At 43.0% G+C, this 23046-nt stretch overlaps 3 protein-coding genes across 3 annotated transcripts; 1 reads left to right on the top strand and 2 right to left on the bottom strand.

The window, feature by feature from the left end:
- Nucleotides 1–1419: 1419 nt before the first annotated feature.
- Nucleotides 1420–11474, bottom strand: psmb5 (proteasome 20S subunit beta 5). The gene is made up of 3 exons (XM_086271469.1): nucleotides 11195–11474; nucleotides 6038–6344; nucleotides 1420–2105 (listed from the first exon to the last, which is right to left on the bottom strand). Exons 1-3 carry the CDS (start codon nucleotides 11447–11449, stop codon nucleotides 1822–1824), a joined length of 846 nt encoding a protein of 281 aa, XP_086127595.1. The 5' UTR covers nucleotides 11450–11474; the 3' UTR covers nucleotides 1420–1821.
- Nucleotides 11475–12239: 765 nt separating this feature from the next.
- On the bottom strand, nucleotides 12240–13351 carry psmb11a (proteasome 20S subunit beta 11a). Its single transcript, XM_086272228.1, has one exon. It carries the CDS (start codon nucleotides 13272–13274, stop codon nucleotides 12240–12242), a length of 1035 nt encoding a protein of 344 aa, XP_086128354.1. The 5' UTR covers nucleotides 13275–13351.
- Nucleotides 13352–14720: 1369 nt separating this feature from the next.
- On the top strand, nucleotides 14721–22322 carry prmt5 (protein arginine methyltransferase 5). The gene is made up of 16 exons (XM_086272639.1): nucleotides 14721–14957; nucleotides 15272–15390; nucleotides 16346–16431; nucleotides 16549–16683; nucleotides 16802–16914; nucleotides 17038–17087; nucleotides 17195–17358; nucleotides 17496–17657; nucleotides 18009–18086; nucleotides 18751–18809; nucleotides 19033–19155; nucleotides 19369–19544; nucleotides 19707–19910; nucleotides 19988–20098; nucleotides 21327–21391; nucleotides 21480–22322. Exons 1-16 carry the CDS (start codon nucleotides 14860–14862, stop codon nucleotides 21630–21632), a joined length of 1896 nt encoding a protein of 631 aa, XP_086128765.1. The 5' UTR covers nucleotides 14721–14859; the 3' UTR covers nucleotides 21633–22322.
- Nucleotides 22323–23046: the final 724 nt, after the last annotated feature.

Raw genomic sequence — 23046 nt, 5'->3', positions numbered from 1 at the left:
GCTTTTTGATGGTGACCGGCGCCGAATGATGGTCAACTATAAGTAGACGTTTTCTCGACGTTGTTGTTGTCGTCACCTGGTCGACTACAAATAGATCAAATATCAATGACAAAAAAACAACGGTAAATCAACATTATTTCAACGTCCCTATAGTAAGACCGTCGGTTTACCACAGTATTTCAATGTTGTTACAACAGTGGCATTTCAACCCTGATCATAACGACGGATCGGATGAAAAATCAACATCAATTCAATGTCGTCTTGCTATCTGGGAGTACAATTGGTCAATGTTTCCATGTACACACACACACACACACACACACACACATTCCACTGTGCTTTTGTTTGAATGACATCTCAACAAGCAATTATGGACAAAAACCACGGCCTCTAAAAGCCGGCTATTTTTATCAAGAAAAGCCTTCCTACTTAGATGACAATGCAGTGCACTGGATACGTAATGGCACTGGAGGACCTAGTCTTTATCCACCATTCTGAGTCATATTCAACTCATTTCTGAGGGAAAAAAAATCCATCCTCCAACTCCTGAAGCCAGCCAGGGAGGACATGTGTGGTTACAGTTTTCTCAAAATTTGAATACAAAGTTTAACACATCTGCTCCATTTTAGCATCTCTCCACGGACGCATGCGTCATCACTCTTTCAGTATCTGCTTCTATTGATGCTGCAATTCCCCATCACTTCATTTAACAGAAGCAGCATCGCAGACGAGACTCACTCATTTCCATTTATCGAAATCCCATTTCTATTCCATCTGCTAACTAGTCACCTGTGAAACTAGTTTTTAACCACGGTTTGAAAGTGCGCCGGCTCCGGCTGTCTACCCCATCGCCTTTATTAGTGTTTATTCCGGGCCATAAAAACCGCTGGAGGGGGACACACCGCTAGCGCAGGTCGTTACATTGTAAAACACCATGGCAGGGTGGCACACAACACTGCACGCTGAGAAGCTAAGGGTGTCAGGGAGGAATTAAAGAATAAATTTCCCCTTCCAATTAAAAGGCGCATTTGTGCAACGTGAGCGGAGGAAGGGAACATTATCAATGAGGGGAAGAAAACATACTGTTACAACTCAGGAGGCACAATTACTGAGGCTGGTGGTACGCAATTAAATAGTGCTATTTAGACAGCACTACTCCCCACTAATAAACACAACGTATAGAGGAGACTACACAGATTTTGGATGTACCTCCAAAATCCCCACATCTGTGGAGGGAAACAGATGACTGAAATGTAAACACAACGAGCGGCAAAACGACTACATCAAAAGGAAAAGGAAGCGATCCCGTTAAACATTTGCATAAATAGGAAATTCTAAGAAATACAATTCACTATCTTGTGACCCAAAGATGGAATTGGCCCTCCCACGAAATAACAAAAGCAAGACTCTTGGAAAAAAAAAGAGAGAACATCACAGGTTTTATTGAAGAAGGCGATGCAGTTTCTAAGAGTACGATCCAAATGAAATGTATGTAGGGCAAGCACCACACTACTCCCACACTGTATTAAAGCATGTTTGAGTCATCGGGCCTGTCTCTGCAACCCCTCAAATCATACTGTGTGGAGGGCGAGTGGAGCTCACTGGCATTGTTAAAAATGTACAGTATAAAGGCTTGAAGCTAGCAACAAGTCACAGAAGAAATGTGAGTCGCAGTCAATCTGCAGATGAGTCCTTTTTATTATGTGTCAACCCTTTCTGGCATTTCAGAACAGCTAAACATTGGATACTAGAATAAGTTCCTACCCCTTCCCTCATCTCTCCCAACCCTCACCCGGCTCTACGTTATGTTGTTTTCTATAACTACGCCTGATCTTTGTACTGGTGGTGCAACACGAGCACGTCGTCCTGGGAGATCCTGGTCCAGCCCTCGCTGTGGACGTGGTACAGGTTGACCTGCCCTCCACTGTAGGCGTCGCGGTACGTGGCCTGGTAGATGGCGCGACGGCCAAGCTCGCAGGCCTCCTCCACCGTTAGGTCGTGTCTCACGCCGCTGTCCATCACACCGTAGGCATACATGGAGCCTGACCCCACCGCAAACAAGTCGCCGCACACCCGGTTCCCCTCTGAGTCGACGTAGTACAATCCTGAAAAGCAAAAAAAAGGAACAGAAAGGACAACGGGTGGGTCAATAGGACAGGAAGGCAAAGAGGACAGAGAAACCGTGTAAAGGGAGTTGTATTTCTCTAGATGTTGCGCTTTGACAGGAAAACTGAGATGGTGTACATCTAACACCGCAGTGCTCCCACAAACAAACACACACACACGCGATCTTGGAAACGCTCACGCACGGCATGTCCTCCAGAGAGAGAGAGAGAGAATATGAACAGCTGCAACCTCTCTAAGTGAAGTAAGGCTGGCAGATATGAACAGCTGCACCCTCTTCAAGTAAAACGAAGCCGGCCGCAGAACCTGCTGACAAGGCGGGGGCCACATCGCCGTCCGCCCAGGGGCCCTGCTCTGGATCTTATTGATCCCCGCAAACAGGCCAAAAATTAACTATCGACCCACAACCTGAGCTTCGCAGGTAACAGCATCTCGCACCTCGCCAGGGAGGGCAAAGAACAACATCGCGCTCACATCCTGTAGACGTCAAACAAGTACAGCGCACTTCTTCCACACAAACACACACATTTCTTTAACCTTTACACACTTGAGCATCACATGGAGGCACAAGCTCTGCCTCCACCCCAAACATGTAATCTTATGTGCACCGCAGACTCACAATGCTCTGATGGACCTGTGAGGGACAGTTTGCTCCACACCACGCTTCGTGGACACATGCGAGACATTTTGTTCCGCGCTATGACACATTCGCTAGGCCTCATCCCGGAGTGACGTGGAACGGGTGACTAGCACCAGCCTGTGAGCTCGCCCACAGTCAGCCTGCAGATGGTAAAAAGACAGCCTGCGAAAAGGCATGTTTTTTCATACTGCTTTCACAAATTCAAACCTGTGAAAATGATGCACAGACAAACGCAGGAACACATGCATGGAAAATTACCTAATATCCACCGCTATCTCTCATCTCCCACATTAAAAAACACTTCAAAATGCCCTCACACTGCACACCCTCGCTTGCAGAGATTCGCAGCTAAACTAGTGACAGTCTATTAGGGATAGAGAGCCACTTGCTTTTTGGGGGGAGCTTACCATTGCTTTCAACTGGCAAATTGCAGCTTCCTCAGCCTGTCGTTAGCTTGCCATGATAATCATCCAGTGCCTGCCTATGCACGGGGGTAATTTGCCATTCCAAGACCTGCCTGTTCCTCTTGAAAACTGTGAGGGACTCGTTAAAAACATAATGGGCAGGCAGAGAGAGTTGTAAAGGCAGCCTCTTGTGTTGAGTAGCACAGTTGACGGAGGTGGATGAGGACTCTTTAGGAGGTCCAAGTATAGCAGCAGAGCGGCACCCAAAAGATACTTCCCACATCCATTAAAAAAAAAAACCAAAAAAACCCTCACACCTGGGATCTTTGTAGCGCCCAATGCAATCACTTATCACTTAACAGTCTGAAACACATGCAGCCGATGAGGAGTGCTCAGAAAACCAAGGGCGAGGGGAAGGGGGGTGGGGGGGTGGAAGAGGGAGGTTAAAATTTGCAAGGCACACATCAGAGCGGAAGTGTCGTTTGGATGGTGGAGCTCTGCAGCCAGGAGAGGCTCCTTCTACTCCATCAATCAGCTGACAGGTGCTCGAAGAGCCTTTTTTCTTTTCTTTTTTTTTTAAAAACAGCAGCCAGTGCAGCTGGATGGAATGACAGTATTACAGTGTAAGTAAGGATGCATGGGTGGGTAGCCTCAAATAGGTCAGTGTCTGTCATCTGTCCTTCCCCCCCTAGAATTCATGACTGGCTCAGGAGTAAAAAGACAGCAGCAGTTGTACAGAGGAGAAAAAGCGATTACATCATTCCCTTGGGACCTGCTCGAAACCGACAGCCACATGGGTCTTCTTTGATGAGGACTCGTATCAAACATTGCTCGGCTTTGTCGCCATGACGCTACATTTCAGTGGATCACATATCAGCTCATTACGAAGCCTTGATGTCTTTAGAGAGAGCACTGGGGGGGTGCCACGCAAGGTACAATCACTTTTTCCTCTGTCAAAGCCAAAGCCGCTATCCAGCTATCAAGCATTAACCGTGCCCTGATTATGTGAGTGTCATAACATGCAATGTTATTACATTGAGCCATATTTGTCAAGCTCCTCAATGTCGCTTTTATTCAATTTAGTCTGCATGGAGCTTAAGACACTTCATCAGGGGAATAAGTGCCTGACATGATTGTAGCTGGTTAATGAGCTTCCCACCTAATCGTGATTGATTTAATTTACATGACATTTACCTCTCCGTTCAATCACTGGCATTGTGGGAACCATGGCAAAGCCCGCATACATATTGAACTTATACAGGGATCATTATTTCCCCAATTGATTGCCCGGGATTTAACACGTGTCATTTGCGTTTGTTGGCATACCAGCGGGCTGTCATTGTTCACAGAGACCTCTTGGCTTTCCATACAAAGCCACCATCGATCTCAGCACGTGTATGGCCATTATGCATACGACCCAGTTGTCCAGGGCTGAGACCCAATGTCCATCATCCCACCGTGCTCTCACTGGCCTGCAGTCCCAGCCTCATCGATTTCCCATTACTGTGTCACCGTGGCGGCCTCTTTAAGCACACCTTCTGTGATGTACAGCCTCACACTGTGTGGTATTCAAAAGCCACAGCTTAAGGTACTAAAACAGACAGAGCAAAAGAAAGGCTGCAGTGACACCTAGTGGCTAACCCGGAGTAATGCATATGTTTGTTTTTTTCTTAAATGATAATTATCCACACAGCCCAGCTGTAGTATATTTCATTTAAATAATAAACAGCTAACCACTCATGTCCAAACTCATGCTTAAAAAATAATGAAGAATGAATGAATAATGAAGCCTCTTTGAAATTTGCCTGGGACTAAGGATCTTTGACAACACTGAGAAACAAAACCGATGCATGATTAAGCTGCCAAAATAATCTTTCACATAAAAACAGACCCATTAGCATATGTCAAGAGAGAAAAGCTGATGTGTGTTGAGTAGATTTAAGTGCATTACTTAAAAGCTGAATCACAAACGGCAACAAAGAGATTAAACATTTATATCCCATACAAGAATATTAGGGACTTTTTTTTGAGTAAGACAAAATCAGCATACATTCACCAGTTCACAATCCCCTCTTTTATATTTTTAAAGTTTAGCTGCTAACCACCTGGACTCTCCTGTTTTGACAGGAGGCTAATTTGGCTACACATTCAGCTCCATCTCCAGAAAGCCTCTTTCCCTGTATTCATACACACTTCAACTTGTGCCCCTTGCTCTGCTTCAGAGATCTACTCCAAGCTGGAAGGCCACTCTTAGGAGAACCAGCAGCAGGCAGACAAGTGTTGGACTCAGTCACTAAGTCCACATTTGGTTTCCAGGCCAGCTGTACTTTGCTGGATGTCGTTCTGCTGCTCTTTCTCCAAATTTACCATTTTCAAGAACAATTTTCACAGACTGCATAGTTTTTCATGAGGTCAACTTGATTCCAGATTGCCAGTTTTATCTCCCCATTAGGGGAGATAATGGAGCTCAGGAAGTAGAACAGGTCATCTACTACTTGGAAGGTTGGTAATTCAATCCCTGACTGCTCCAGTCTCCATGCCAAAGCATCTGTGGGCAAGACACTGAATCCCAAGCTGCTTCTGATATATTCATTGTAGACAGAATGTGGGTGAATGTTAGCTAAAATATGTTTATTACTGTACCATTATAGGTTTTCTGTATTACTGTAAGGTCTTTACCTTACACTAGAAAGTGCCTCAAGGAAAATGTTGTTTTGATTTGACACTATACAAATTGTCCTACAATCAGTTCAAGGAAGCACTGCATATCTTGATACTGGTACAGTTTAAAGTAGTACAAATTCTATCTAGATCAGTTTATAACCAGACAAAATGACATGTCCATGTCAGATATAACTGTTGATGTTACCTGGTCCTCTCTTGTCCCAGCCACAGACCATGGTTCCCATACTAAGTCCCATGCCTTTGTACTGGTACACCATGTTAGCAAGCAACTTGGAGGCGGCTGCCACTGAGATGCGCTCCTTGTTGCGAAGCTCGTAGATGCGACACTGGCGGGCCAGCAGGCGCTCCCAGAAGCTACAGTCTGCAGCTCCTCCAGCCATAGTACCCAGTAGGTAGGGGTTGATCTCAATCACCTTCTTGACCGTCTGTGACGCGATGTAGGAGCCCGCTGTGGCTCGAGAGTCCACTGCAACGATAACTCCATGCTGGAACTGAGAGGGGAAACAGCAGTCAAAAAATGGGTCGGGTAGCCCACATTTCAAGTCAAGTCAAGTCAAGTCAACTTTATTTGTCAATTCTGCCACATGTACAGGACATACACAGAATAGAAATTGCGTTACTCTCAAACCCTAGTGATTAGAAAAATGCAAATAAAATAATTAAAAAGTAAAAATTTAAATAAATACAATACAATTTTACGTATAACAAAAAAAAGCTATGCAATATACAATATACAATATTCAAGTAAGAAGGCATAGTGGTGCAAAATAGGCAAATAGTGCAAATGGGGATTTAGTAGTGTACGGTAAGAGATAGTGTAACAACAAAGTCTTATGAGGTCCAATGCTTAAGCAGTCCAATGCTCCACAAAGTGACTGGAGTGCGTCAGAGAGTGAGTGTGTGTGTGTGTGTGTGACAGAGTTCAGTGAGACCGTGGTGGAGAAGAGGGGAGAGGGGGGCAGAATCGGGAGGGAGTTTAGCTTCCTGACAGCCTGATGGATGAAGCTGTCCTTCAGTCTGCTGGTCCTGGCCTGGAGACTCCGCAGTCTCCTCCCCGACGGCAGCAGCTTGAAGAAGCTTTGCATTGGGTGCGTGGGATCAGCCGCTATGCAAAGGGATTTTTTAGTGAGACGGGTGCTGTAAATGTCCTGGAGGGAGGGGAGAGAGACACCAATGATCCTCTCTGCAGCTCTCACTATGCGTTGGAGGGTTCTATGGCAGGACGCATTGCAGGCTCCAAACCACACAGTGATGCAGCTCGACAGGATGCTCTCGATGGTGCCTCTGTAGAAAGTGTACATGATGGGGGCTGGAGCTCCTGCTCTTCTTAGTTTGCGGAGAAAGAAGAGACGCTGCTGTGATTTCTTGGCCAGTGCTGTGGTGTTGTACGTCCAGGAGAGATCCTCTGTGATGTGCACACCCAAGAACTTGGTGCTGCTCACTCTCTCCACAGACGCTCCGTCAATGGTCAGAGGAGCATGTTGGGTGTGCATTCTCCTGAAGTCCACAACAATCTCCTTCGTCTTCTCCACATTCAGAGAGAGATTGTTGTCAGCACACCACGTGGCCAGGCGTCTCACCTCACTTCTGTAGTCGGTCTCATCCCTGTTGCTAATGAGACCCACCACCGTTGTGTCGTCCGCAAACTTGATGAAGAGGTTGGAGCTGTGTGATGGAGTGCAGTCATGGGTCAGCAGAGTGAAGAGGAGGGGGCTCAGCACACATCCCTGCGGGGCCCCCGTGTTTAAAATGATGGTGCTGGATGTATTACTGCCGACCCGTACTGCTTGAGGTCTTCCGGTGAGGAAATCCAACAGCCAGTTGCACAGTGAGGTGTTGAGCCCCAGCTGGACCAGTTTTTGAGTGAGCTGTTGGGGGATTATAGTGTTGAATGCTGAACTGAAGTCTATGAACAGCATTCGAACATATGAATCTTTTTTGTCCAGGTGTGTGAGTGCTGAGTGGAGTGCAGTGGAGATGGCATCATCGGTTGAGCGATTGGGCCGATACGCAAACTGGAAGGGATCCAGGGAGGGGGGCAGGACAGTCTTGATGTGCTGCATGACTAGTCGTTCGAAGCACTTCATCAGGATGGGAGTAAGTGCAACAGGACGGTAGTCATTAAAGCAGGAGGGAGATGACTTTTTTGGAACCGGAATGATTGTGGTGGCTTTAAAACATGTGGGGACGACAGCCTGGATGAGTGATATGTTGAAGATGTCTGTGAAGACATCAGTGAGTTCCACTGCACAGTCTCTCAGTGCACGACCAGGAATGTTGTCAGGACCCGGAGCTTTACGTGCATTGATCCTGCTGAGGGATCTCCTCACGCTGTCCGGGGACAGAGTCATCACCTGGTCACCAGGAGGGGGTGAGGTCTTCTGTGCAGTGGTGCTGTTTCGGACTTCAAAGCGAGCAAAGAAAGTGTTCAGCTCGTTCAGCAGGGGGATAGTACTGTCACAAGTCTGTGGTGGGGGCTTGTAATCTGTGATGGTCTGAATGCCCCGCCACAGGCTCCGTGAGTCTCTGCTGTCTTTGAAGTGATGGGATATTTTCCTGGAGTACTGTCTCTTAGCCTCTCTGATGCCACGGGAAAGGTTGGCCCTAGCTGTCCTCAGGCTTGCCTCGTCTCCATCTCTGAAGGCAACATTCTGAGCTTTCAGCAGCCTGTAGACCTCTCCTGTCATCCATGGTTTTTGATTGGCCCGGACAGTTATGGTTTTCGTGACTGTTACATCCTCAATGCACTTGTTGATGTAGGCTGTAACAGTCTCTGCGTACTCCTGGAGGTCAGTGGTGTTGTTGTAGGTGGCAGCCTGCTTAAACATGTTCCAGTCTGTGGTGTTAAAGCAGTCCTGTAAAGCCTCTGAAGACCCTTCTGGCCACACTTGTATCTGCTTACGAACCGAACGAATTTCCACAAGTTCCTCACAAAACCATATGTTTAAAGTACTAGATATATAGACTGATATCAGTACATTGATTAAGAAAAGACACAAAGATGGCATTTACCGATGTCAGTGATCGATCGATCTGTTGGGTTAAACAGTTAAAATCAACTGGAACTGGCTCGCAGCCAAATTGTCATTTTAAACATTAGCAGTGGCCCAGAACTTTGCAATCAGTGCCCCTCTCTCTTAAACAGCTACACTACTTACCAGTGCATAATACATTTTAATGCCCTCCCCTACATCCACTTCTTTTAACAGAATAGAGTCACTTGCTCTAAATTTAAGTAAGAGATCGCTTGCAGCAGTTCTGCCTAAATGAGGCCAAAAAAAAAAAAAAAAAGAGCTGCTGCTCTACAGCTGTCAGAGAGGTGCAATATACGGTTCGGCTCTAGCAGAAAGCTGCTGGATAAGAGGAAAGACTTTTGCTCTTCCTTCCAAAATCCTCTATCAGCGAACTGACAGTCACAGAAGCAAGTATAGTAGACAACAGATTTGGCCAGTCAGAGGGAGATGTCTGTGGGGGATGTTTTCATTAAGGGATTAAGGGATAAGGATGGCGTTATTTTTATCTTTTACTTGTATCAACAAATCCCCTGAAGAGACAAAAGCCATCAGCAGGGTTCTGTATTTACACTGCTCCACAGCGTTTGACAAACTGAGGGAGAAGACTACAATGGCTGTTTTCAATTGTGATGACAAATCAACAGCAAGGCTCTTTCATGCTGTTTTAAATGTTTTCAATCGGGGGTTTCTACGGCACACAGGCAGAATGTATTTATGCATCGCCAATTGTACATGCCAGTTTATAAGCCTGTCAATGGAATCTTGGTGGTTTTTTAGGGAAGGATTGTTAATTACAAATAAATGTATCCTCAGAGACACTGCTTAAATCTTTACAGCACAAAAAAACAACAGCAAGCCTTAAACTTTCTAGAAATCAAGATTTATTTTCCCCCCTTTTAGATTTTCTACTTTGATGTACAACATCAAAAAGAACATTTCCACTTTCTAGAGATTTCTTGGCTTCTTTTCGTGAGCATGCAAGTTTGTTTTTATTGTGCGCATCACAGTCATGACTAATCGAATACACGTCTTCTTCCATCAAAACTTCATGTGTGTTTTAACAATAACATTTAGAAAAGCAGGTATGGAGAACTCACAGTTGAAAAGAAGACTCACAGAAAGTGTGACTTTAATTCATTCAACACATTATACATGTATATATCTGAATACAATTAACAGGAATCTTATTAAAGGGCCTTTGTGCTTTTCTCCTTCCTACTGCAACGTCACTGAACATAGTAATGACATAATAATGAAAGATCATCACATTTTAACCCCTAACATGATGTGATGTAAAGATATGGACTTGCAAATTTCATTCATGTATGCATTTAATTAATATTGACAGAAATGTGTTGCAAATTGTCTTAACAAAAAGGTAGCAATGATGTAATATTCTTTTGATAGTAAATTGTTTTTGATTAATACATAGTTGGCCAGTATCAATTACATTTTTTTTTTTTTTAAGACAGGTCAACTACATTTTTATTTTACTATATTTCTCGATATGTGTACGTTCCTCGGAGCAAAATATATAAAACGATACTCGAGATAAGTGAGAAATGGTCTCTCCGTGTACTTTCCCCAACACCTGGGGCTGCTTCTGTTGTTTACAACACGCTACACAGTGTCTAAAAGTTGGGGTTCAAGTTGAAGAGGTGGTAGGCGATTAGTTTGTGAGGAACGCACTATTTTCATCCATTTTGCCTTTTCAGTATATAACTGAACATATTTCAAGTATATAAAAGGCACGAGTTTATTTTAAAACCCTTAAAAATGTATACTATCAGCCAAAATATCCTGTGTCGGTTAGGCTCTCCTATGGATGAAATACATTTACATACTCAGCACAAATCACTTTGGAAATAACACACGTTTAGGTAGCTCTTTTAAGTTGTAACCATCAAAAAGTGTGTACTTGCTGCACTTTTTACGGAAGAACACGTCAGATTTCCTACTATATAAATTCACGTGACTATGTTATTAAAACACCCACATTTTTGCTTTTAAATTGACTGAGAAACGTCAACGTAAGCCTACGTAATTCACGATTTGTCTTAATACTATACATAGTAAACATATTAGAGAGATTACTTGTTTACGTTTACTTAAGTGCACATCACCTATCTCGTGTACCATGCACATCTGTCATGAGAAAGCGATTTGTAGCCACGCTAGCATGCTAACATCAGAGACAATTTATACCGGAAACCCTAGCGTATGATATGTAAAGTCAAAATTTATCAAACGTCTAGTTTAGACAGGTATACAACTGCTACTGGGGTTTCTTATACCATATAGCTACAATAACTGGACCGTTAACTTACTTTGAATGCTAAGGTGGTGGTTCCATGCAGAAACTCTATTTTCCTTTCGACGCCATCATCGTCTCCGACACACAGCGGGTTTTTAACGGAAAAACTGAGGCTGTCCTCGGGCGTGCCTTCTAACCCCAGACCTCTTGGTCCGGGTCCGCCACCAAAAGCAAAGGACTGGCTACTATCAAACGAAAAATCCGCAGAATCACCGCTCAACACACTAGCAAGTGCCATCTTTGAAACTGTATGATGAACAAGCAACATCCGCCGCGGTAGTTTTTTTTATTCTGTCACGGTAACAAAATCAAACAGCGCCCCCTGTGTCTGTGGCGGTGTATTGGTTAAAAAAAAGTGTGAGGTAAAGGAAATACCTTTTATTCCACAGCTATTATTATTATCATTATTATTATTATTATTATCCATCCATCCATTCACTTCCGCTTATCCTTTTCAGGGTCGCGGGGGGCGCTGGAGCCTATCCCAGCTGTCATAGGGCAAGAGGCGGGGTACACCCTGGACAGGCCGCCAGTCTGTCGCAGGGCTAACACACAGAGACAGACAACCATTTGCGCTCACATTCACTCCCACATTCACACCTATGGGCAATTTAGATTAATCAATTAACCTATCCCCACAAACTGCATGTCTTTGGACAGTGGGAGGAAGCTGGAGTGCCTGGAGGGAACCCACGCAAACACAGGGAGAACATGCAAACTCCACACAGAAAGACCCCGGAAGACCCCAGAAAGATGGTGGAATCGAACTCAGGACCTTCTTGCTGTACGGCAACAGCGCTAACCTCAAGCCACTGTGCTTGCCCATTAGTAGCTTAGGAGGTAGAGCAGGTCACCCACTGATCAGAAGGTTGGTGGTTTGTTCCCAGGCTCCTCCAGTCTGCATGTCAAGAATCCTTGGGCAAGATACTAACCCCAAGTTACTCTCCGATCCATCCATCAGAGTGTAAATGTGTGTGATTATTATTAAATTTACTTTTCAATGATAAATATAACATCATAATTTCCTCCCACACATAAATGCTTTTGATTATTGAGTATTATTTGAGTTTGTCATTCTTTTTCTTTCCCTTCTTTTCTTTATCTCTGTAATATTCTTCTTTCAAGTCCTCTCTCTTTCTCTGGCTCCATCCTTGTGCTGTGATGTGGAAAAGATCCACATTGTTCCCCGAGTAGGCATCCCTGTGAGTGGCCCTGAACACTGCTTCTCTTGCTAATGAGATGGCTTCTCCTTTACTCAGGCTCCACCTCAGCTCTCTGTCCAAGACTCCATAAGCATAAGGTGAGCCTGAGCCCACAGAGAAGACATCTCCCTGCAGTCGGGCTCCGTCACTGCACACATATATAAGCTTTGGACCGCTGTTTGGAGAAGTTGTTGCAGTAATGTTTTGGTTACTAAAAACAGCCAAGGAGCTATCATCAGTCATCCAGGGTGAGTCTTCCAAACTTGTTGCACAGTCAACGGCACCCTCTTGCTTATCCCAACCACACAGTGTAAGAGCAACACACATTTCAGTACCTTTAAAAGGATGGAGCATAGATGAAAGGAGCTTAGCTGTGGCACGTATTGAAAGGCGATGTCCATGCCGTAACTGGTACAGTCTGATCTCTCTAATCAGAATTCTCTCCCACAGCATGCAATCTGCACCACTACCAGAAGATGTGACCACTAGATGAGAGTGAATAGGGGTGATCTTATGAACAGCCGGACAGGCAACAAGCCCCCCGGCACTGGCACGTGTGTCTGCTGCTGCTATTACCCCACCTTGGAAGATGAAACCCAGGGTTGTTGTTCCATGAGCCAAACGGAAAGGCTTCTGGACTGTCATTGAATTTTTGGGTGGGCAGAAGGATGACAACGGTCTGTTGATGAAAGAGGAGGAATGTGGAAGAGGTGGTATAAAAAAATGCAGTGGAACTCCACAGTTGTTTTCAGATGTTTCCAGTCTTGAGTATCTTAGGTTGTAACAGTCACTCGTAGGAAATGGAATTGCTGCGTCCCCCAGAGATGAAAAAGAAAACCATTTATGTTGCACCGGCCTTTCTTTGAAGCTGCAAACATCTTCCAAAGCCATGATGGTGTAGACACAGATACTTGATCACAAAATCAGAACATCTTTTCTGTTGAAAAGTAAACAAAAGTTGTTCTCAAACACAGTCTATCCACTGAAAAGCTGATCAAACACAATCTAACAGATCTGGTTTGTAGAGGGCGGATGCTGCTACTCTTTCTCATCTGCTTCTGAGTTCTTGCGCTTTTATAGCTCATGCAGGTGTGACAGCTGGTAGAAAAACACACACATATACACACGCCGTGTTCCATATCCAAAACCATTTATGGTTTATGTAAGTGATATTTTAGCCTACATGCTGTGAACCTGATATCCGCAGAAGCCACTTTCTGCAAGTCCTACAAGTGGAGTTCAGTAAGGACAAGCAAAGCAAGCGGTGCTGCCTAGTTGAATCTATAAATAGAAATCAATCAAAACGTACCAAAGTGAAAGTGATCTTTTGCCTTTCATCTCAAACAGCATTCTGTCATAAAACTTTGTTGCTTGTTTTCATCCATCTTTTACAACACTGTCATCGGTAGGCTGCAACTGGCTATTGTACTTTCCACAAAGCACGCCTGCCTGGATCCCAATGGAAACTGTAGGTGTTTCCGTTTCACATATGTCAGTGTCAGAGACCTGCACCGTTTTCTCGTTGTGTTCGCATGTGAAAACACAACCAGAATTGGCAAATAGAGGAGCTTCTGTGATATATCATCATAACAGACAAGTTTTTATCTGACTGACCACCTTGGCCAGCAGCAACTACAGACATACTTTTAAAGAATATCACAAATTACTGATGATTAAATAAAGCATGCCATTTTTAAAATGATCTGAGGATAAAACATCTTCAGCAGTAATGTTATTTCACATAACACTGAATTTTCTGCTGAAAAAATATTTTTTAATTTTAGTTATTTATGAACAAATTGCCAAATAAACCAATTTTATGAGTAGGGAAGTGTTTTTGTGGTGTTTTATTGCTTCTTAATGAGTGGGTCTAAAAAAGTCTCTATCTAAATAATTTCTGGTCAATGTTTGTTTAACTATACAATAGTTAACAATGTGTGCAGAAGCAAGACGTCCATGTACTGTAGAGTGCAGCGAGCTGCGGGAGGCTGTCAGCACATTTAAAAGAGTAACAGACAGGCAGCACAAAACAATACGTTTTCATCTGTATATTAAAAAAATAAAATAACATAGCATAAAATTAAATATAATAAAAAATAAAAAATTGTCCCCATTATCAGCTAGTAGTAAATAATTTTTTGTATTTGTACAGTGGAGGAAGGGCTTGCCGGGTTTTTATTTTCAAATCTGGTTTCTGGTTTTTATTTTCTCTATCAAAGTACAGCAAGCTGTTCGTCTTGGAAAAAGAAGTCGCCGTGAAACATCAAATGGCAACGTTTAAACAACGCTCGGTGCACAATTATCGCGACAATGTACGCGATATGCAACTTGTGCACTCATTAGCCATCTTGGTTCTGTCTCACGTTTGTTAGCCAGCAAGCATTGCAATCCTTAGGAGCCAAGATGGCGCCAGTTTCTTCTAAAGGCAGAGCAATGTGAAAGTCCGAGAAATCAATTCATTCAGTCGGCTAAAGTCATGGCGTCTGCCAGCACAGGGAGCAGGGTGTCCTGCGGGAGAGATTTGAATTGTGTGCCAGAGATAGCCGACACGTTATCCGCGGTCGCCAAACTTGGGTAAGATGGTTTTTCGATTCTACATGTAATTTTTGTTTAGCTGAAATGAGCTTATGAGCAGAACGCGCTGCTTTGCTAGCACGTTCTCAGTGCATGATGGTTGCTAAGCTAGCCGGTGAATTACCAGCACGTGCCCGAATCACAATGATGCTTGACACTGTAGTGAAGTGTGCAGTACACAGGCTCTGCCTACTCCCATAGTATATTTGAGCTGTGTGGAGGATTACTTAGAAAACAAGTTTGTGTTTTACTTCGTGCTGATATTATAAATATTTTGAATGTTAACTGAAGTGCTTCCCTCCTCTGGTATCCAGGTTCGACTTTCTGTGCATGCCTCTCTTCCACCCGAGGTTCAGGAGGGAATATGAGCTGGAGCCCGCTAAATCCCGACCTGGAGCCCAGACCCGGTCGGACCTGCTGTTATGTGGCAGAGGTCAGTTTCCCTGCCCCTTTGTCTTTTGCAGCCTGAGGCATTACTAGCTATTAAATCATCAGTCCCCCTAAAGTGAGAGGAAACACTGAGTGTGTTATTCTGTGCAGGGTATTTTTGGGCATGGTGGGGTCTACTGGTGCCCTTTATTTATTGGGAGGGGGGGGTCAAGGTCACTTTAAATTCTATTTAAATGTAATATTAAATAAATTTAAGCATAGTCAGTTTTTACAGTCCTAAAAGTGGAAATTAACTTATTAGGTCTGTTAAACCAAAAACACTGCAACCTTTACAATTCTCAGTAAATTACTTTTTATTCATAGAACATAAATTTATCAAAGTTTGACGACATATGTTTGTGTAAGTGTGTCATGGCATAAATGAGATTTTAGAAAGATTCAGGAAGGAACTGCTGATGTTCAACGGGATGGAAAGGGTTACAGAATCTGAACAACGTGTTGTTCATAGCAGGGCACCAAAAAGAGAGCAGCTACTCTGCAAAAAGAATACTGAGCATTTGAACAATCTTATGTGGGCTTCTGAGACCAAAATAGAACTTGCTAGTTTACGTTTAAAAGACTGTTTGGAGTAAGGAAAACACCGCATTAAAGCATAAAAGCGTGGTGGTATTATCATGGTCAGGGCCTGTTTTGCTGCATCTGAAGCACGGGAGTTTGCCAAAAATTAATGGAGCAATGAAGTCTTTATGTCAGGACATCTGTCTGCAAACTAAATCTCATCAGAAAGTAGGTAGGTTGTGCTGAAAGACCAATCCTAAAAATACCATTTGTTCTGCTAAAGCCCAGCCTAAGAAGGAAAGTAGATGTTAAGACACTAATTCTAATCATTTTCATATTTTGTATTAAATACTCATCATCAGAAGAATGTGATTTTAGCATAAAGGTAAAATGGTTAGGTGTTTGATGCTTTCTCTAAACCGTCCTTTTGTTCTGTCTAGATTGGAATACTCTAATCGTTGGGAAGCTCTCTCCATGGATCGATGCAGATTCAGAAATCGAGACAGAACGCAGAAACTCAGAGGCTGTAAGTTCTTTGAGTTTGATGGTGCTTGTGAGGGTTCTTTGATCTTGAGATATGAGTGAGGTTATCGTGTCATCTTTTTAATGCTTATCTTATCTGTTTTCCCATGTTCCTCTCCAGGCTCTTGCCCAGGAGCTAAACTTCTCCGCCTACCTGGGCCTGCCTGTCTTCATGATCCCTCTGAAGGGCCTCAGTAATGCCAATCTAGCCCGAGTGCTGCTAAATCACATCCACACTGGACATCACACCTCAAATGTAAGACGCAGCACATCAGGAATCAACAAGCACACAAAGACTGTATTAAGATGTCAGAAAAGTCAAGACAGTGGGTGGAAGTGCTCATTTAACTGCTGCTGTCCTCTTTGTTGATTAGTTCTGGATACGCGTCCCACTGATGGCGTCAGAGGACATGCGGGAAGATCTGACTGAGAATGAACCGATCTCTTGTACTGATGACACAAGCGTTGATGAGAAGACTTGGAGCTGGTTAGTTTCATGCCACGGCACTTCCTGAGCAACTGAGTGCCGTCTGCATGCTGAAACGGTTACTATTGATTTCCTTTAAAACACTGTCTCTCTTTGTTTACTTACCTCATTTTTTTTTCATAGGTGGAACTCATTCAGAACCCTTTGTGACTACAACAAGAGAATCTGTCTTGGTGAGAGAACACACTGTGAAGCAGCAACCTGGGGCAAACTTCGGGCATTGAGAAATAATTATGCTCCTGTCTGTTACTGAGATTGTGCTTCGTTTGTATTCCTAAAGCGGTTGACATTGGACCAGATATGCCATCAGACACTGTGATTGATAAATGGCTCGGAGAACCTATCAAAGCAGCCATTCTCCCCACCAGCATCTTCCTAACCAATAAGAAGGGCTTCCCTGTTTTGTCGAAAGCCCATCAGAGAATAATCTTTCGACTCTTCAAGGTATAAAATAACATTCATAGATTGAGTTCTGTTAAAATCAAACAATCTGCAATCAAATACAAAAAGGTTGTTTTTTTGTTTTTTTTGTCTACTTTTGAAAAAATAAATCTTTAAATTAAAATGATCTCCTTTTTTAGTTGGAGGCCCAGTTCATCTTCACAGGCACCAGTCGGCACACTGACAAGGACTTCCGATCCTACCTGCAGTACCTGGAGTACCTCAACCAGAACAGGCCTGCACCCAATGCCTACGAGCTCTTTGCTAAGGGTTATGAAGACTACCTGCAGTCACCTCTACAGGTGAGGAAGTACCCTTTCATGCTCACGTTTGTATGCCTCTGTGCAACCTGAAGCCATAGCTAGATGTATAGTTATGTCTGGTTGGATCACTGAAGGAACATCAGATTAGATTTTGATGGTCAAATGCAATGACCTTGCAAACTATACATTTTAAGTCAAGAATTAATCTGTTAATTGTGACATATTGTACACATGTCTAATAATATAAAGTAATGAAGTGATGACATAGTCGAGAGATATGAATGGAAACTGCAGTTTCACTGTTTGGTAGAATTGTAAAACTGTGAGGCTGTTTTGCTTTTTCCTCCTAATCAGGACCTTTTAACGTCATGTTTTGCTTTCTTTGTTTAGCCTCTGATGGACAACTTGGAGTCTCAGACATACGAAGTGTTCGAGAAGGATCCTATTAAGTATTCACAGTACCAACAAGTAAGACAGTCAGACATTTTTTGGGGTATGAGGAGGCATGGCACAGATGTTACAGAGAGGTCTTTGCTTGTCCAGTAGACATACAAATGCAGTAAAATTGTTTCCCCTACACAGACTTTACTTGGGCAGACTGTTCAGATATGCAAGTGCATTTGTTTTTATGCATCACAGAGAACACGGCTAGCTGTGATTAATTTTATTAGTGGACAGTCCCTTTGCGCTTATTTTGAAAATTCAGTTCCTGGCTCATGTTTCCTTAGTGGATGGTATCAGTTTTCAATATTGGTCAGTTGCTTTTTACCTATGAGCTTGTAATTATTATCCATCTGTCCATTTTCTTGGAAAGCCCTGATCCAGCCAGTGGACTTGGACCCAGAACATTCTTACTGTGAAGCAACTGTGTTCACCACCGCACCACACTGTTGCCCATAATCATTATCATTTGCTTTGGCCTCTGTTCAGCCTGAATGTGAAGATACGCCTAGATATTTGTCTGTGTATGTAGAGCTTATCCACATAAATCAGACTGTCACTCATGTAGCATTTGAAAAACACTGACATTTAGGTGTTTGGTGTTAATAAAGGGGTTTAAATGGTCTGTAAGAGTTTGAGGCAAAATGTATTTAACACCATTTTGTTTTTGGTCTTTTCTTTGTGTGTGCAGGCTGTATATAAATGTTTGCTAGACAGAGTTCCAGAGGAGCAGAAGGACACTAATGTTCAGTAAGTATCTATATCTAAAATTATTGTATAAAGAGTCACAAGTGAGGATTGTGGAGTAGGAACTGTATCCAGATATTGATTAATACCTCAATATCATGGCAGTCTATAATATACTCCTATAAGTCTCACTGGAAGTAGAGCAGGATAACACACACTGACTGTTTAAACTTCAGTGGTAACCACCAGGGTAGCAGCCTTGTCTAAAATGATGTTTTTTCCACAGGGTGTTGATGGTGTTGGGAGCAGGTAGGGGTCCTCTGGTCAATGCATCCCTGCGTGCTGCCAGGCAGGCAGACAGGAGACTGAGGGTGTATGCTGTGGAGAAAAATCCCAATGCTGTAGTGACGTGAGTAAAATAATGCTTTCAAATGTTCCATGTTTCACAGCGTACAAGCAAAAATATTATCGCATGCAACAGATCAATTGCGCTACCTGAATGAGTCTATAGATTGGATAAAAGCTTGGCCTTTGATTTTGTCTGAATTTATAGTGAGTGAGGAGGGGATTGAAGTGAAGCCTGAAACTTTCAACGCTTATTTTATTGATGTGTGTTCTCTAGGCTAGAGAATTGGCGCTTTGAGGAGTGGGGGGATCAGGTGACGGTGGTGTCATGTGACATGCGGGAGTGGGCCGCACCAGAGAAAGCTGACATCATTGTCAGCGAGCTGCTCGGATCATTTGGCGACAATGAACTCTCCCCAGAGTGCTTAGATGGAGCACAGCATTTTCTCAAAGGTATTTCAGGATTTTAATGAAGACTTAATTACACATGTAGACACTGCAGAGTCATCAGAGGTCATTTTTCCACACCAAGCCATATTGAAAGCGTCACCTTTTAATGCTTCCTGACTCTAATTACTTTCATTTTCCCCTTTGTTTATATCATCTCACCTTCAGATGATGGCGTGAGCATTCCCTGCTCGTACACGTCCTACTTGGCTCCTCTGTCATCCTCTAAGCTTTACAACGAAGTACGAGGATGCCGCGAACGAGACAAGGATCCAGAGTCCCATTTTGAGACGCCCTATGTTGTGCGCCTTCATAACTTCCACCAGTTGGCTGATCCCAAACCCTGCTTCACCTTCACACACCCCTCAACAGGTAGATGGAATCGCTTAAAATCCCTCTAATAAGCTTGTAGAGCATGTGCTCACCACCTCTCCCTCCGTCTGTTTCAGATATGAACAATAACCGGTATCAGTGCCTCAGATTCACAGTGGGTTGTAACTCTGTGCTCCATGGCTTTGCTGGCTACTTTGAGACCACTCTCTACAAAGATGTCACACTCAGTAAGTCAGCAGATCCAGATCCATTTGTCCTTTGGCCTATTTTGTTTTTTATTCATCAGGTTTTTTTACGAGTTCCCCAGTTTTAGAATCTGTCATCGTCCTTGCAATTTGGGCTGGATGGTAAAACCATGAAGATTATCACAGCAAAATAACTTTTCCTCAACAGAGTAATGTAAAGTTAGTAGATTCATTCCAGCCATGTGTTGATAAATGCCTGAAAATGGCATGAAAAACCAAACAGAATGGTGCTACGCCAAACCAATCATGTGGCTCGAAGAGAGTTAGAGCTGCGTCAGGTTAGGTTGATGTACACAGTTGGAAATGTTAATGTTTGGGCTACCGCAGACATAAACGCCAGTATGTTAGCAGTGTGAGAAAGATGAAAGAGAAAATAAAAACTGATAACGTGCCAGCATTACCAAACATGCCCCCCAAACACACACAGCCCAAGGCTCAAAAGGCGAGGACATTGTTGGAAAGAGAGGTCAATGAATGCAACAGACAGCTTCATATAAAAGACACGATGTCATCAAGCAGAGTTAAATTAGAGAATTAAAATGTTTGTTTGTTCTGTATACCTATGTTATTTATTTTACATGAGCTTGAAATTAGAAAATTATATTTAAATCAAAATTGACCTCATATCTTCAGTTAGGAATGGAAAGAAACATTTAAGCTAATAACTAATGCTTCATTTTATATTGTGAAATATATCGATCAACTGAAAACTGGTAAAAAAAATTATTATAAGATTTATTTTTCTTTCCCCACATGTCGCACAGCCCTACTTTTAGCACTCAGTCTTTGCACGTTCATATAAAAAAAATCATGACCTAGTTGCTTCAAATGAATGCAGAAGTTAGGACCTGTTTTCTGTCAGTCTACATCCAGCAACAGAATCAAGAGTGCAGCTTGTTACCATTACAGCCCAGCAGGGCTTCATTAATGTTTCAGAATGATGCGTTGGTGGGTGTAGTTGTGCAGAAAGCAAATAGTTTGTCCATGAAAATGTTCACATTTTTGTTTTGGAGCGTTTCGATCATGATTTCTGAAAAATCAGGTGCTTTGAGCATCGCTAGCTACTTCCATCGTGTTTTTAAAAAAAAAAAAAAAAAGAAGGGAAAAAAAAGGCAGGTGTAATATCTCTACAATCTACAGTCCAGAATACTAGAAGTATTTTCTTTTTCCTTTTGGTTGAACTGTCATTTAAAGTCTTCTTTGTTGGCAGGTATAAAACCAGAAACGCACTCACCCGGAATGTTCTCCTGGTTCCCCATCCTCTTCCCTCTTAAAGTAAGTTCCTTAGTCGGTACCGAGTTAAATGCTAAAGTTGATAAATGAGAGTAAATAGATAAGTCACCGTGCTCCTTCTTGCCAACAGCAACCCATCTCCATATCCCAGGACGATGATGTCACAGTGCGATTCTGGCGCTGCAACAACGGGAAGAAGGTTTGGTATGAATGGGCTGTGACGGAGCCCTCCTGCTCTGCCATTCACAACCCCGCAGGCCGTTCCTACACCATCGGCCTGTGAAGAAGACGCGTCGGCACAAGTTGGCAGACTCCTGTGTTTCTGTCAGACTCTGTGGCAGTGGAAGAACGGGTGTCGTGACACAGTTAAAAACCTGGACTTGTGCAAGCCCTTGAAAGTCCGCGGTGGTGGGCACTTTGCAGTTTAGGAAGAATAGATCGGATAAACCAAATTTGAACCTTTTCTTGTTTTTAAATCTCGTGCCACATTCACCACTCTCACCTGAACCCAAAGTGTACTGTTGCTGTGAGACTGGCTCATTCAGATTAGGTCAAACGTTAACACCGCGTCGTCATGCTATCCTTTTTTACTTGTCCTTATTGTTCTGAACTACAGTTCAACACAGCGATTTACACTCAATCCTGGACTTATGCCTTATCAAACACACATTCCATACACAATATTTGCATATTTAAACCCTTCTGCTCAACATGAGAAGATAAGAAGAAGGAACTGCTTTTCAGGTTGCATACCATGACATTTGGGGCTGTTTGTTCATACCTTTGTTTTGTTCGAACCGTGTCAATAAAGACCACACTGTAGTGTTCTCTACATACCGTGCCCTTTTTGTTTGAAGCTTGAATGTTTTTGAGTCACATGTTAAATTGTTAAAATGATAGATTTTAGTTGTTTTTTTTAAAGGCAGTTCCTGTATTTTAATCTGTTGAAATTAAATGATGATCTGATCTGCAAGGAGGTGATTTTTCCTGTAGATGTCACCCTTTCTTGACCTTGACCCTAAGCAATCCTGATTCTTTTTACAAATGAAGGTACAAGTGCGCTGTTTCAATTCATTTTGCCCTAACAAGAAATTCTCTCAAGTCCTCACGGTTGTAGTGCTGGGGTCAGGCTAGTTGTTGTTAGATGTTTGGAGAGATACACTTGCAACAGTTAATCACTTCACCTCCAACACTTTTACTGATGAAGGGAAAACAGCTAAGTCAGGCTGCACAGACTTAAAAAAAAAACATTTTAAAGACTGGTGTTACACCTTATGTGTCTGAAAAGTATAGTTACTCATAACATTTCCATGGGCTCCAGCAGTCCTGCACAACTATAGTAGTTATTATAAGTGAAATGCAAAACATAACTCAGCTGGAGTTTTCAGTGTCGCCGTGACAAGGTAAACTTTATTTCAAATAAACCTACAGTTTCCCCTGGTGTGGGCTTTTCGTCAGGGAGATGTGCTTAACAAGATCAAGTGCAGGCTCAGCGTCCATGAGAAATCCATATTATGTCCCAGTGCTGAATAGTAAGAGCATGGGGACACACAGTGAGCACACATGGCCTGACTATTGTAAACTCAAGCCAGTAAAGAAAATTAACTGCTTTTGTTCCCCCAGAAAATCTGCTTAGACTTGAAAAAACAAATAACACAGTTGGTGCACCTGCAGAGACCCTGTGCCAGCTTTTAGAT

The sequence above is a fragment of the Aulonocara sp. 'chitande type north' Nkhata Bay genome, linkage group LG18 (assembly GCF_057382095.1).
Source record: "Aulonocara sp. 'chitande type north' Nkhata Bay isolate Kocher_YH1m ecotype deep benthic linkage group LG18, A_spYH_male_GT1.1, whole genome shotgun sequence".
Taxonomy (NCBI): Eukaryota; Metazoa; Chordata; class Actinopteri; order Cichliformes; family Cichlidae; genus Aulonocara; species Aulonocara sp. 'chitande type north' Nkhata Bay.
Note: the sequence above shows the minus strand (reverse complement) of the source record. Positions and strands in the feature narration are given on the sequence as shown.